Below are 14,945 nucleotides of genomic sequence, written 5' to 3' on the forward strand. Positions count from 1 at the left end.
AACATCAGGAAGATACGCCCCCAGCTGACCCAGAAATCGACGCAGGTTCTGGTCCAGGCTCTCGTCACCTCACGCCTAGACTACTGCAACTCCCTCCTGGCTGGTCTACCTGCATGTGCCATCCGACCTCTGCAGCTCATTCAGAATGCAGCGGCTCGTCTGGTCTTCAACCTTCCAAAATTTTCCCACACCACGCCGCTCCTCCGCTCCCTCCACTGGCTTCCGGTAACTGCTAGAATCCACTTCAAGACACTGGTACTTGCGTACCATGCTGCGAATGGATCTGGCCCTTCCTACATCCAGGACATGGTTAAACCGTACACCCCAGCACGTGCTCTACGCTCTGCATCAGCCAAACGGCTCGCTGCACCCTCGCTGCGAGGGGGACCCAAGTTCCCATCAGCAAAAACACGTGGGTTTGCTATCCTGGCTCCAAGATAGTGGAATGAGCTCCCCATTGAAATCAGGACCGCAGAAAGCTTACACACCTTCCGGCGCAGACTGAAAACTCATCTCTTTCGACTCCACTTCGAGCGATAGAATGACTAACAAAGAACTGCTAACAGAGCACTTATATACTAATAAAGGACTGGCTTATCTAAAGCCAGTTGAGTAGCACTTGAAACGATTGGCTCTTTGAAACCTGATGTTCTTATATGATTCTGTTTTCTTCAAGGTTGTGTCTTCCTGGTCGAATGTACTTATTGTAAGTCACTTTGGATAAAAGCGTCAGCTAAATGCAATGTAATGTAATGTAATCTTCTCTTTGAAATGCTAAATTGCTGTTTTTTTTTTTACTCACTGTCAGCTTGATGACTTTGTCAAAGAAGATCTCTTTGTGGGCAAAGAAGTCAAACACGAAATACTGGTGGAAAGAAGAGAGATACAGATGGTTTAAATAAGGGTCTCTTAAAAATCACCAAGGAATCACCAGTCCTTATTCACTTTCACCTCATTGTAAAAGGGAGCATTCGTTCCCTCTTTGACTGAAGTCTGTTTCTTCTCATCGCCGATTTCAATCACCACACTGGGGTCGATGTTCTCTCCGACCAGCTGTCGGGCCTCGGTGATGTTAATGGCAATCTACAGGCAAGACAAAACGTTACATACCACAGCACAGGTGAGAGGAATTTTGTCAGGACTTATTCCCTATTGGGCCCAAGAAGCACTCAATATATTACATGTTACTGTCTTTGTATTCTTATTGTGATTTTGTGCACTTTTTTCATTATATATTAAATATTTGTATATCTTTCATCAACTTGTGCATCATACATGACTCTCTATTTTCATTTTTTTACTATATGCATCAAAACCATAATTAGTTTTAAGTGAAATTACACTGAACAAAAATATAAACGCAACACTTTTGTTTTTGCTTCCATTTTTCATGAGATGAACTCAAAGATCTAAAACATTTTCTATATACACAAAATAACCATTTCTCTCAAATATTGTTCACAAATCTGAAAGAATCTGTGATAGTGAGCATTTCTCCTTTGCCGAGATAATCCATCCCACCTCACAGGTGTGGCATATCAAGATGCTGATTAGACAGCATGATTATTGCACAGGTGTGCATTAGGCTGGCCACAATAAAAGGCCACTCTGAAACGTGCAGTTTTGCTTTATTGGGGGGGTCTGGGGGGGTCCGAAAATGTTGTAATCGAGTGGCACATGGTGGTGGTGGGGTTATGGTATGGGCAGGCGTATGTTATGGACGACGAACACAGTCCACTCGATTCACAACATTACCCTAACCCTAACCCTACCACTCACACCAGATACTGACTGGTTTTCTGACCCCCCGAGACCCCCCCAATAAAGCAAAACTGCAGGTTTCAGAGTGGCCTTTTATTGTGGCCAGCCTAAGGCACACCTGTGCAATAATCATGCTGTCTAATCAGCATCTTGATATGCCACACCTGTGAGGTGGGATGGATTATCTCGACAAAGGAGAAGTGCTCACTATCACAGATTCTTTCAGATTTGTGAACAATATTTGAGAGAAATGGTTATTTTGTGTATATAGAAAATGTTTTAGATCTTTGAGTTCATCTCATGAAAAATGGGAGCAAAAACAAAAGTGTTGCGTTTATATTTTTGTTCAGTACTTCTGTTTTCTACAATGCATGGTTCATTAAAGAACATCTGTCTTTTTCATCAGAAAGCACATTCCCCAGTGAATTTGCGGAAATCTATTTAACTTCTATTTTAATTTGATTATTTTAGTTTTATCTACAATTTATGTATTTTCTTGCTATGATTTTCAACGCATATCCTGAAAGTCGCACAGAATACAAAAAGAAACAAATGAGATAATTATTATTATTTCTATATTTTCTTTAATGACTGGTAATGTTACTACTCCACAATCTAAATTAAATAAACGGTGTGTTCTGTAAGCTTTTACCTGGAAGCTCTGCGGTTTCCCTTCACTCTTCTGGATGAGCGTTTTCAGTTTGGCCCTGTGGAAGTATCACACGTCTCTAACTGGTTATTAAAAGAGGTATATAGAAATATTTACCTTTTAACAATTACTCATAATCAGTAGAGTGTCATTCAGACTGATCAACATACAAAACAAAACTGCACATGCAGGTATTTAAAGATTCTGATGTGCTGTCTGAGCATTACCAAGGCATCTTGCTTTTACTGTAAGTCAATTGCAAGAGGCGATACAGCTTAGAGCTTTGGGAGAGATTTCAAATACACGTAAAAACCCCTTCTCCCTCACATTGTGTTTAAATGTAATGTGAATATTAAATACCTCTTATTGTTTGGTATTATTCTGGTTCTGACTGGGGAACCTTCAGGTTGGTCTTCAGAGTTTTCTCCCTCAAGCAGGGAAGAATATTCAGATGGCACCGCCAACTCACCTTCTACACACACACACACACACACACACCGGAACTTTACATGTGACTGTTTGACAAGGGTTAGTCTTCCCCAGAGTGCTATGACAGGAAAATGACTCTGTAAACAACCGAGACATTACGTGAGATTGTGTGTGTGTGTGTTTGTTTTTCAGGCCTTACCCAACGCTCCCACGTTTACCATGACCAGGTCTGTGTTGTCTTCTTTCTTCTTCTTTTTCCCTTTCATGCCAAACATCTTCTTGGCCTTTCTGCTTGTAGAGAGACAAGACTTTCAGTCAGGCAAATCATATTTTCAACCTTCTCTGTTTCAAATGATCTACACACACACACACACACACACACACACACACACACACACACACACACACACACACACACACACACACACACACACACACACACACACACACACCACACACACACACACACACACACACACACACACACACACACACACACACACACACACACACACACACACACACACACACACACACACACACACACACACACACACACACACACACACACACACACACACACACACACACACACACACACACACACACACACACACACACACACACACACACACACACACACACACACATACCATGTATACATCACTTCAGGGGACATTACATTGACTTACATGCATTTCCTGGAGACTTATCCTAACCTTAATCATAACTAACACATGCCTAACCCTAACGGCCCGTCCACACAGCGGCGTGCGTTGACGTTTGCCGGCGGGCGTGTCTGAAACTCGACCAACAACCAATCACATGAATCTCCCGCCCCTGACACACAAGCAGCGGTTTGATTGGCTAGAGCTTGTACTGGCATATGATTCGATTGGCTGACGCCTCGTCGAGGCGTCAACAGTTGAACATTGCTCAACTTTTGCAGTGAGCCACGCCAGCTACGCTCCACGTCGCTTCCCATGATGCATTTCGGCTAAAAGTGACGTCACCCCATTCAAAGTGAATGGGGAAGCGTCAACGCACGCCGCTGTGTGGACGGGCCGTAACCCTTACCCTAACCAAGTCTTCACCCTAAAAGTAATGATTCCCCTTGTGTGCACACACACACACACACACACACACACACACACACACACACACACACACACACACACACACACACACACACACACACACACACCACACACACACACACACACACACACACACACACACACACACACACACACACACACACACACACACACACACACACACACACACACACACACACACACACACACACACACACACACACACACACACACACACACACACACACACACACACACACACACACACACGGTTGGGAGGGTTGCTTTGTAAATGTAATCAGTTACTGATTACTGAATACATGGCTCTGAAAGTAATCTGAATACAGTTACGTGTCTTTAAAAAAAAACGTAATCAGATTACTTTTAGATTACTTTTGGATTACTTTCTTTTTCCATCACAGATGGGTATGTTTTGGTGAACAGGAGACACAAAAAGCAAAAGGAAACTGAACATGTTTTTACCGTTTTAATGGCGTATCAAGAGCACAACTGAAACATCACATCTGAAACGATGCAACAACATAATACACTTTTTGGGGATGCAGCTTGGGATGTGAGGAGAGTGAGGGACACGGCTTAGAACGGGCGTGTCGCATTCTGTCCTGACAGTGATGGCAGTCAAATTCGGACTTCATTTTAAGGACATTTCGGCCAGGGGTGTAGAGCTATATTTGTTTAAGCACCGGATTGGCAAAACAGGAGAGTGTGTGCACCAGTCTGCCAGGATCTATGAATTCATGTCCGTGACACTCACAGTATCTGCTGCCCACAGCTGTTTTATAGAAGGAAAACCTGCTTCACTTCATGAAATCTCTGCAGCACCAGGAGGCAGCCTCTGAGAAGACGAGCGCGCAGTGCCTTTCACGCACCGCCTTTCACGCACCGCCTTTCACGCACCGCCTTCACTGTGCTTACCTTCAGAATCATAAGGCTAAAGAGCGACCGCAGGCTGATGTGTTTTAACCACACACCTCAACACACACACGACTTAAACGCAGACTTCTGTTCCTCCATGTTTCGTTTTTATTGTTTCACTGAGCAATAACCGGCCGCCCCTTTGTTTTCAAACACTCTCTTTTTTTGGTCCATCTGCGGCGGTAAAAGTTGTTGTGGGCTGTGATGATTCGGCTGTACCTTTAGTAATGAATATTAAATGTTGTGAGGAAATCTTTCCACCAATAATTCCAATAAGTAATCCAAAATGTATTCACTTCAGGTTTACGAAAATAACTGTAATCAGATTACTCGTTTTTCAAATGTAACGCGAGCTGAATACAGTTACTTGATTTTTGTATTCTGATTACGTAACGCCGTTACAACCACACACACACACACACACACACACACACACACACACACACACACACACACACACACACACACACACACACACACACACACACACACACACACACACACACACACACACACACACACACACACACACACACACACACACACACACACACACACACACACACACACACACACACACACACACACACACACACACACACACACACACACACACACACACACACACACGTTCTCACTCCCATCCCGTCACATATTGACGGACGGTCAGGGCCCCTCCCCGTCGCTATGTTACCTTGCCCGTCAGGCTTCTACGGGCAGGGCGTCCCATAGACCTTCATAGACCACGTGATCAACAACGATGGCCGACCTTCGTGTTATTCTCGGTGGAAAATGCCTATTTTAAGGTTCATTTGGCCATTAAAATGCGTTTTGATGTCATTTTATGCGAGTAATGAGTTTTTATTTCTGATTATTTGTGCAGTAGGCTACATGTACATGATGTTTAGTTTGCTAGTTATGACGAAGATTACTTCATGAATGTGTACACACGTTTTGATCTCATTTTATGCGAGTAATGAGTTTTTATTTCTGATTATGTGTGCAGTACATGTACATGATGTTTAGTTTTCTCGGTGGAAAATGCCTATTTTAAGGTTCATTTGGCCATTAAAATGCGTTTTGATCTCATTTTATGCGAGTAATGAGTTTTTATTTCTGATTATTTGTGCAGTACATGTACATGATGTTTAGTTTGCTAGTTATGACGAAGATTACTTCATGAATGCTAACGTTTTTTTGGTGGAAATGTGTTTTTTCACAGCAAAGTCACCCTCTGTACTTGGACTTATTGGGAGAATCTAAAGGCAAGAACATCCCAAATATTAATTTAGGTCTTTATTGTAGACCTTTAGTGTTGCCGTCTGTGAGGAAAATACATGGGGCTCAGAGCCTCGTATTTTTTAAATCTTTTTTTCCTTCTAATTTGTTATTCTTTTCAAAATAACACACTGTTATTTACTCACCAATAACACACAATTATCCTTGATTTTATTTATTGGTTTAATTCCATAATCTCGGTCTTTTTTGGTGTTCGTCAGGAACTGAATTTCAAAATAAAAATAACCGGAAACAGACGTAGCATTTCGAGCGATTACCCAAGATTCTCAGCTACGCTGATTGGATGTTTTAGCCACAATGCATGCTGGGATTTGGTGTTTATATTATATGAAATCCGGAAAACATTTTAAAAGAATAAAATAATACTTAATTCCGAGTGCTCTTGCTTTTCTCTTTGAAAGTCATCACATAACGGCATTGTAATACACGGTTCGGCTGCATTAAATATTACAGATCTGCCGTAGTTCTTTATTTAGAGCGCCCTGATGAGAAGACCTTTGGAAAAACTGAAGAAATGCTGCCGAAACTGAATACCTGACGTGGATCATAAATATATCAACAATTAAAAAACATCTTCAATTTCTCTTCACACAATACGTCTCCTTGCAGTATCAACAATAATTCGGCTGACTTTTACATTTGATATAATTCATAGATAGGTTATATTTACACCATAACAGCTGATAGAAAAGGACGTTTTTAAAGATATTACTGATTTGAATTGGATTGTATTTTGAATGTAAGAATGTAAATACTGAGTCTGAAATAGTATAGCAATATGCTGTAAAATTATGTGAAAGCATGAATAAAACTATACATCTTCAGATGTTGTACATACAAGTGTCTGTGTGTACCTTGTGTGCACCGCCTAGTGGTTAAAGCACGTTATTGAATTATTGTTTTTATGTGTTATATTTGATTAAAAAAATATTAAGAGTACATATACTTTCATAGGGGGAAAGTAGAAGGTCTGTGATAGAAATATAGAATATAAAAAATCAAGAAGATACTATAAGTGATCTCTTCAATAAAACAGTTTAGTGCAGGATGTACAAAGATATTAATAGGAGGAGGTGCAAAACAGAAAAACGAATTAACCTTTATTTAAACATTAAATAACAGATTAAGGTCTTGCTTTTCTGCAATGTTAACTATGTTGAAGCACTTATTTTAACTGATATTATACACATTAATTATACTCTTATGTATGTAGATAGAATAAGAAATGTGCAGAATATGACAGTTTAATGGTGGAGGTACACACATATTGATAGATGTCTTGTAATGCACTGTTGAGGGACCTGTGACCCAAGTTTTTCATTCATTGCATAACTACACCGTAGTTGTGTATATGATATGTCAATAAACCTTTAAAATCTTGAAATCTTGAAAGGGATGTGCAAAATAGCCATAATATATAGTCTTTAATTAACTATTAGTAGAGAATAACGAGTAATTAAGATACTTTATTACTCGTTTCCATTAATGTCAATTGCAGATACATGTTTAGTCTTCTCAAGCACCAACTATCAAATATCTCATTTTACTCAGGTGTAACTAAAGTCTGATTTAAGGGTTGTTTATATTTCACATCATTAATCAGAATCTGCAAAGTAACTCAAATAAGTGTAGTGGAGTAAAAATACCAGGTTAACCTCTGAATTGTAGTGGAGTAGAATTACAATTGTAGAATTACAATGAGCTGTCATGTGGGTATATATTAATGCTATATATTAATGCTGCGCATTCTGGACAGTGATTTTCACCCATTTATTAATTATATGTTTTACATTTGATAACACCAATGTGTTTAATACTGGCAACTTCTAATTGTGGGAAAAACGAAAACGTTCAGTAGAGACGTCCCATAGAACATTTTGCGAAACACAATAGTGTAGTGTGTAGTTCTGGGGGGCGTTCGATTCCAGTTTTGGATAGTCTGGCGTGGTTTCGTTCCATTTCAAACAGCTGTTTGACGCTGCATAACCTTGGCGCACTGCCACTCCAACATCCAATCCCAGACCTTGAAGAGTAATCACGGGGACTGTAGTCCTAAACGATAGCTGGGGATTATGGGTAGTGTAGTGTCTTCGGCCATCCTAAACTCAAAAATGTTGACAATCGCAATGATGCTCGAAATGTCTCTTATAGGCCTACGTCTGTTTCCGGTTATTTTTATTTTGAAATTCAGTTCCTGATGAACACCACAAAAGACCGAGATTATGGAATTAAACCAATAAATAAAATCAAGGATAATTGTGTGTTATTGGTGAGTAAATAACAGTGTGTTATTTTGAAAAGAATAACAAATTAGAAGGAAAAAAAGATTTAAAAAATACGAGGCTCTGAGCCCCATGTATTTTCCTCACAGACGGCAACACTAAAGGTCTACAATAAAGACCTAAATTAATATTTGGGATGTTCTTGCCTTTAGATTCTCCCAATAAGTCCAAGTACAGAGGGTGACTTTGCTGTGAAAAAACACATTTCCACCAAAAAAACGTTAGCATTCATGAAGTAATCTTCGTCATAACTAGCAAACTAAACATCATGTACATGTACTGCACAAATAATCAGAAATAAAAACTCATTACTCGCATAAAATGAGATCAAAACGCATTTTAATGGCCAAATGAACCTTAAAATAGGCATTTTCCACCGAGAATAACACGAAGGTCGGCCATCGTTGTTGATCACGTGGTCTATGAAGGTCAAGGGGTCCGCTGTCCGCAATGAAGGTCTATGGGACACCCTGCCCGTAGAAGCCTGACGGGCAAGGGGTACCCTGTACGTAACATAGCGACGGGGAGGGGCCCTGACCGTCCGTCAATATATGACGGGATGGGAGTGAGAACGTGTTGCACACACACACACACACACACACACACACACACACACACACACACACACACACACACACACACACACACACACACACACACACACACACACACACACACACACACACACACACACACACACACACACACACACACACACACACACACACACACACACACACACACACACACACACACACACACACACACACACACACACACACACACACACACACACACACACACACACACACACACACACACACACACACACACACACATTCTGAATGAATAAATGAAATGGAAGATGAGGTTATAGTGTACAGTAGATGTAAGTGTGAGTTCTCTATATTGGATTTAATGATGTAGGGATTTATTTAGTTTTTTGGTTGATATGAAGATGGCTGCAGTACAGCTGTTTCGAACCTAGAACATACTTTCACCGCAAATATTTAGTATGATGTTGTCTATACATTGACAGAGGGAATACTCAAATCATTAGCTAACTCCCTTCGTACCATGAGAGTAATGCATCTTTGTTAACATAGCAGGAGCTACAAAAAACAAAATGCGTGATGCTTGCTAAAAATGTAATCAATTTTTTCTTGAAATGAAATTACACTTGTCATGTGCATCATATAAAAATATCTAAAAAAAACATAAATTAAATACAACCAGGAAAAACAAACCATAGAAGAACTACTAGACTTTAATCTCAATGCTAAAACAAATCCGTTAAACTGCTCACTGCTGCGGAGATGTATAACTTTCTGGATAATCCATTCTGTCAAAGTCAGAATAAGTTTTCTTTGTTCTCCTTGTATCTACTATGAGGTCCTTCAGTTTACATCTAACTTCCTCCTCATCTCTCTCTGCTCAGACATGGTCCTGGACGAGGCTGAACAATACAGCATGGGATCCTGGCTAATTTCCAGCACAGAATTATCCTGTCAGCTCTCTTGTCAACATTCTTTGCTCAGTCTTTACCACCCGTTCTTCACACGAAAGCCTCTATTATTTTATATGACCGCACTGCAAATAAAGATTGATATTACTCCCTTCAACACGCCCTCACGGAAAAGCCTGCTCTCTTTCCACACCTGCTTTCTCATTAACTTGATCCAGTCCGTCTTAAGTATCACTTAAACCTGAATGTCCAGTTCAGCTCTTTTTGACTTCTTCTTCCCATGTTTACCTCTCTGTGGTTCCAGTGGCTGATTATCTTTAAAGAGTTGTGTTTGTTTGTGGTTTCGGCACAATTTAAAAGCTGTTCACATGCCTTAGAAAGTATCGCACACTACTGTTTACTAATGCTGCCTGCCAGGATGTTCCCTTTGTGTTATATAGCTTTTTGTGCATGTAAATGGTCTGCAAAGGCTAAAATCGTAAGGTTCACAGAGCCAGCCAACCAATCACAGCAGACTGGGCTCTGGTTTCAGACAGAGGGTGATGCACAGGCAGTATGAGAAAAATAAAGAGCTTCCTGAACATTAAAGCATGGAGACATGTCACAGTAGAGGAACAAAATACAAATATGAACCTGAAGATGAACATAATAATGCCCCTTTAACTAAAAGCATGAAGTATTGCAGGAAGAATGCAGTTATCTTATCGACCACCTAAGTCATAGAACAAACTTCATTGAAATGTTTTAAAGCAAATAAAAAACCTGTCTTTTTAATACAGATTTTAATTTGGGTTACTTTTAATTCTCACTAGTCTTGTCTGTTTTGCTTTTATTTTACATTTTTAATTTTCTTTTTAAAATTGTTTTAAACATATCACTGTACATGTTTTATCTTGTTCTGTATTAATTTGAATATTATTCTAATTTTGTTGTTGTGTTTTTTGTAAAGCACTTTGGGCTGCTTTGTGCTTTGTTTAGGTGTTATACAAATAAAGTGTATTATTATTATAAATAATACATAATAAATAATCTCTAACGACCAACAACTTTTTTGATCGAGGTCCCTGAAGCAAAACCTTATCAAATGGGGGTCCCTTAATGAGTGTCCTCAAGGACCTTGACACCATCCATCCATCCATCCATCTTCTCCCGCTTATCCGTGGTCGGGTAGCGGGGGTAGCAGTTCCAGCAGAGAGCCCCAAACTTTCTTTTCCCTGGCGACATCAACCAGCTCTGACTGGGGGATCCCAAGGCGCTCCCAGGCCAGCGAAGAGATATAATCCCTCCACCTGGTCCTAGGTCTACCCCTTGGTCTCTTCCCAGCTGGACGTGCCTGGAACACCTCCCTAGGGAGGCGCCCAGGTGGCATCCTAACTAGGTGCCCGAACCACCTCAACTGGCTCCTTTCGACGCGAAGGAGGAGCGGCTCAACTCCGAGTCCCTCCCTGATGACCGAACTTCTCACCTTATCTCTAAGGGAGACACCAGCCACCCTGCGGAGAAAACCCATCTCGGCCGCTTGTATCCGCGATCTCGTTCTTTCGGTCATGACACCTTGACACCAAAGAGCTTAATTACCATTACTGTAGACGACCACTAGTTGAGACTGTAACTGGACTGTATCCATAATATATAATGGCAAATACATGCTTCCTGTCAGAGAACAAGTTTTACAAATATGCTTTGAATAGAAAAAAACATTCACAAAAAAAAGGCAAAATCTCCATTTCCCAATATTCTGTTGAGTATCGTTGTATAAGAACAATGCTCATATCCGACTGCACTAAATACAATAACATAACAACAAATGGTTGTCATTAATTACTAATTTGAGCATTTTTAACAACACATTAGCAGCTATTTTCGTTTCATCTAAACATGATGAGTTCAGTTATCTGTCAAACATACGCACGGTCGACTCCTTCAAACTACTTAATGTATATTATATGATCCTTGACACTGTGGGGGGATGGGAGGGTTTTGTTGACCCAACCATACAGCTGACATTCTCAACAGTCACTTCATTATTTTAGTCTCAAACTGACAACAGCCATTATTCACACGATGAGCAGGTGTTGCTCACCAGAGAAATGTCAACAGAATCCCTCTAAAAGATCCCCTCCAATACGTGTTTAAAGACAAATACAAATATTCAAAATGACATCAACTAGCTGATCCTCGTTGCAAAACCCTTACTTTACTATGGGGCTGTGTAATTGTGCTTTTTCACTTATGATAAAACATGTAAATAAAGTTAACTCAGTTTGCCTTTCTGCTGCTTTAAAGGTGGGGTAGGTAAGTTTCAGAAACCGGCTCGAGATACACTTTTTGTTATATTCCATGGAATGCTCTTAACATCCCGATAGCAATGAATATCTGAAGTGCTTTGACAAAAAATCCATACAAAAATTTCATCTGTAGAAGCCGTAATACTGTAAAAAGTACAGTATTGCAGTATTGTACATTTCCTGTGAATGTTGCGTTCGTGTGTGTTGGAGGAGGGGCTCTATAAGGAAGTGGCAGATTTTCTCCGGTTGTGTATTTTCAAATTCTAGCGATCTCGAGCCGGTTTCTCAAACTTACCTACCCCACCTTTAATTACATGCTTAAATACTACTTCATATTTGTTGAATGCAAAAATTGAAATTTATTATTTTCAACAAATATTTAAGAAATGAACCATTGAACTGAACACGCAAGGCACCAAAAAGGTATGGTAGTTTCATTTTGAGTCCAGCTTTCTACAGATACTCTTTCAACCCAGGTAGCCTTGAGGGCATATTGCCATGTGTTTATAGCACAAGTTGATATTGCAATTAAATATAATATGATTGTGTTAATTTGCATATTGGACCACAGTTAGCTGTCATTTTGGTGATGGCAGCCTTTAAAATAAAGAAAGGTATAACGATTTGCAGCAGGTGTAACATTTGCCCTCAGCAGTAAAGACTATGAAAGGCACAGCTCTAAGTTTAGGGTCGGAGTAGCAGTGCTGCTAGAGGTCCCAGTCGAGTACAGCCCAGTTTGAGTCTTACGTCTGTGTTTAAAGCATCAGATGTCAAAACACTGCACAGCTGTTCAGTGATGATTTTACAACTCTGAAAAGCTACCATAGAGATATTCATTTGACTCTCAGATAATTTTCAGGTAAACAGTTGAATTAGCATTCATGAGGTCACAAAGTAATCTACCTTGTGCACTTTTGTTTGTCCATCATGTGGATGATGATGCATTTGGAAGCCACAAACTAATTGTTTTGCCAAATAATCCTGCATTTTTTCCAGAGCCTCAGTTTTAACAGTGGTTTCATTGAATGTCTTTGAATGAGGAGAAGACTTTGCTATTGTCTGTAACCCAGTGGTTCTCAAAGTGGGGGGCGCAGAGGCATGCCAGGGGGGGCGCGAGAGACCAGGAGGAAAAATGATTATAAAAAAAAAAAAAAAGATTTAAAAAAAAGAAAATCATAATTAAAAAAATTATTGATTCGAAAATAATATGATGCAGTACTATTACGTCTGGGTCTCTGTGTTTCATTAAAGCTCGGCTCTGTGTGTGTGTGTGTGGAACGAGCCATTTTGTGTGCGCGAGAGAGAGAGAGATAGCACACCGGTACCGGAGATCGTTGTTGTTAGCTTCTGGTGCTAGCGAGCTACGCTAACGGATATAAGGAGTTTTTTCAACAACAAAGTGGAGGAGAGTCCTCTCCTGTCAGACTGAGAGACTCAGTGAGCTAAAGGATTCTCTCAGTGTTATCTCAGTGGGTCTCAAACGTTTTGGTCACCATTAATGTAAACGATTATTTCCGAGGCACACATTTATATGATCATTATAGTTATAAAAAAATAAGAGAATAAATGAAAAACAGCTATGACATAGCCTACTATATGACAGTAAAACAAGAATAAAGTTTAAAAGGGTGATTTGTAAAATATCCATAAAGAAAAAGTAAATCTGTTTACAGTTCTGTTTCAAATGGGTGTTGAGAGATGTATCCATAGATCTCTTCATGTTGCTCTCAAAGTGCACCAGATTTATGCATTTAACTTCAAGATTTAAAAATAAATCTTCCCGGGGGAGCTTGCCCCCGGACCCCCCTATGTGAGGTCCACACACCACCTATAAAAATAGCACTTGACCCCTGCTTACACCTATATACCGTGAGCTGATTATCGAGCCTTCATTGTAACAGTTGCGGGAACACTGTGTATTTGCGTGGGGATTGTTGCAGTAGAAAATTCCACTGTAGCGCCCGGTACATTAATGGGAAACCCTAAATTTTTGAGCACCCTCTATGAAACGTCAAGCTACCCCACAGCACCCCCAAAAGAAATCTCTGGCGCCGCCACTGAGCCTGACTTGTGTTGGGGGGGCCCGACTTTTTTTTCTTCTCCAAAGCCCCTCCAGAGCCTGACAGAAAAAGTTTGAGAACCACTGCTGTAACCCAACCTCAGAGTTCTGTGTGGTGCTGATATATAAGACATTTTACGTTAACACCAACAACACCCTATGAGGGTTACAATATTTGAACTTTTTAAAGTATTTTTTCTCTAGTTTCGTGTGGATTTTGGAAACTAAGCCACACAGGCTTTTTCAGTTGCAGTTAGCAAAGTATCAGTAAAAGACTACATTTTAGTGATGCAGTAATCAAAGGGCTGGAGCTGGTCTCGTACCTGAGTGTGGGATCCATTCCTGCAGTCAGTAGTCAGCTTCAGTCATCAGTAGCAGCAGCTGGAGACGCTCCGATACATCCTGTGCACATGTGCTGGCTCAGAGTCAGAGTCAGATCAGAAGTACAGTTACAGCGCGGCAGCCCGGCAGCCATTGGTGCTGAGCTGTTTGTTCAGAGTTGTAAAGCATGTGGCTAAATCACGACTAGCTACTTATTCATTTTTACTTGATTACCTGCTTCCTAGTAAGTCAAAAAGATTCTCCAATTGTAGTTCACTTAAATATGTATTATTAATACTATTATTATTGTTGTTTATTAGATGACTATTTTATTATTTAAAATAATATAATAGTTTCTG

The 14,945-nt window shown here is 40.2% G+C and overlaps 1 protein-coding gene across 1 annotated transcript in view; it reads right to left on the reverse strand.

Annotated features, from left to right (window-relative positions):
* The window catches only part of fer1l6 (fer-1 like family member 6), a 51,330-nt gene extending 36,694 nt beyond the window's left edge, over positions 1-14,636 (reverse strand). Inside the window, exons 1-6 of the mRNA XM_034109590.2 lie at positions 14,589-14,636; positions 3,039-3,127; positions 2,771-2,882; positions 2,414-2,468; positions 952-1,083; positions 803-865 (exon numbers count right to left, since the gene is read on the reverse strand). Coding sequence (XP_033965481.1) covers positions 803-865; positions 952-1,083; positions 2,414-2,468; positions 2,771-2,882; positions 3,039-3,127; positions 14,589-14,605 — 468 coding nt within the window. The 5' untranslated portion in view covers positions 14,606-14,636. The remainder of the gene's footprint in view (positions 1-802; positions 866-951; positions 1,084-2,413; positions 2,469-2,770; positions 2,883-3,038; positions 3,128-14,588) is intronic.
* Positions 14,637-14,945: the final 309 nt, after the last annotated feature.

The sequence above is a fragment of the Pseudochaenichthys georgianus genome, chromosome 21 (genome assembly GCF_902827115.2).
Source record: "Pseudochaenichthys georgianus chromosome 21, fPseGeo1.2, whole genome shotgun sequence".
NCBI lineage: Eukaryota > Metazoa > Chordata > Actinopteri > Perciformes > Channichthyidae > Pseudochaenichthys > Pseudochaenichthys georgianus.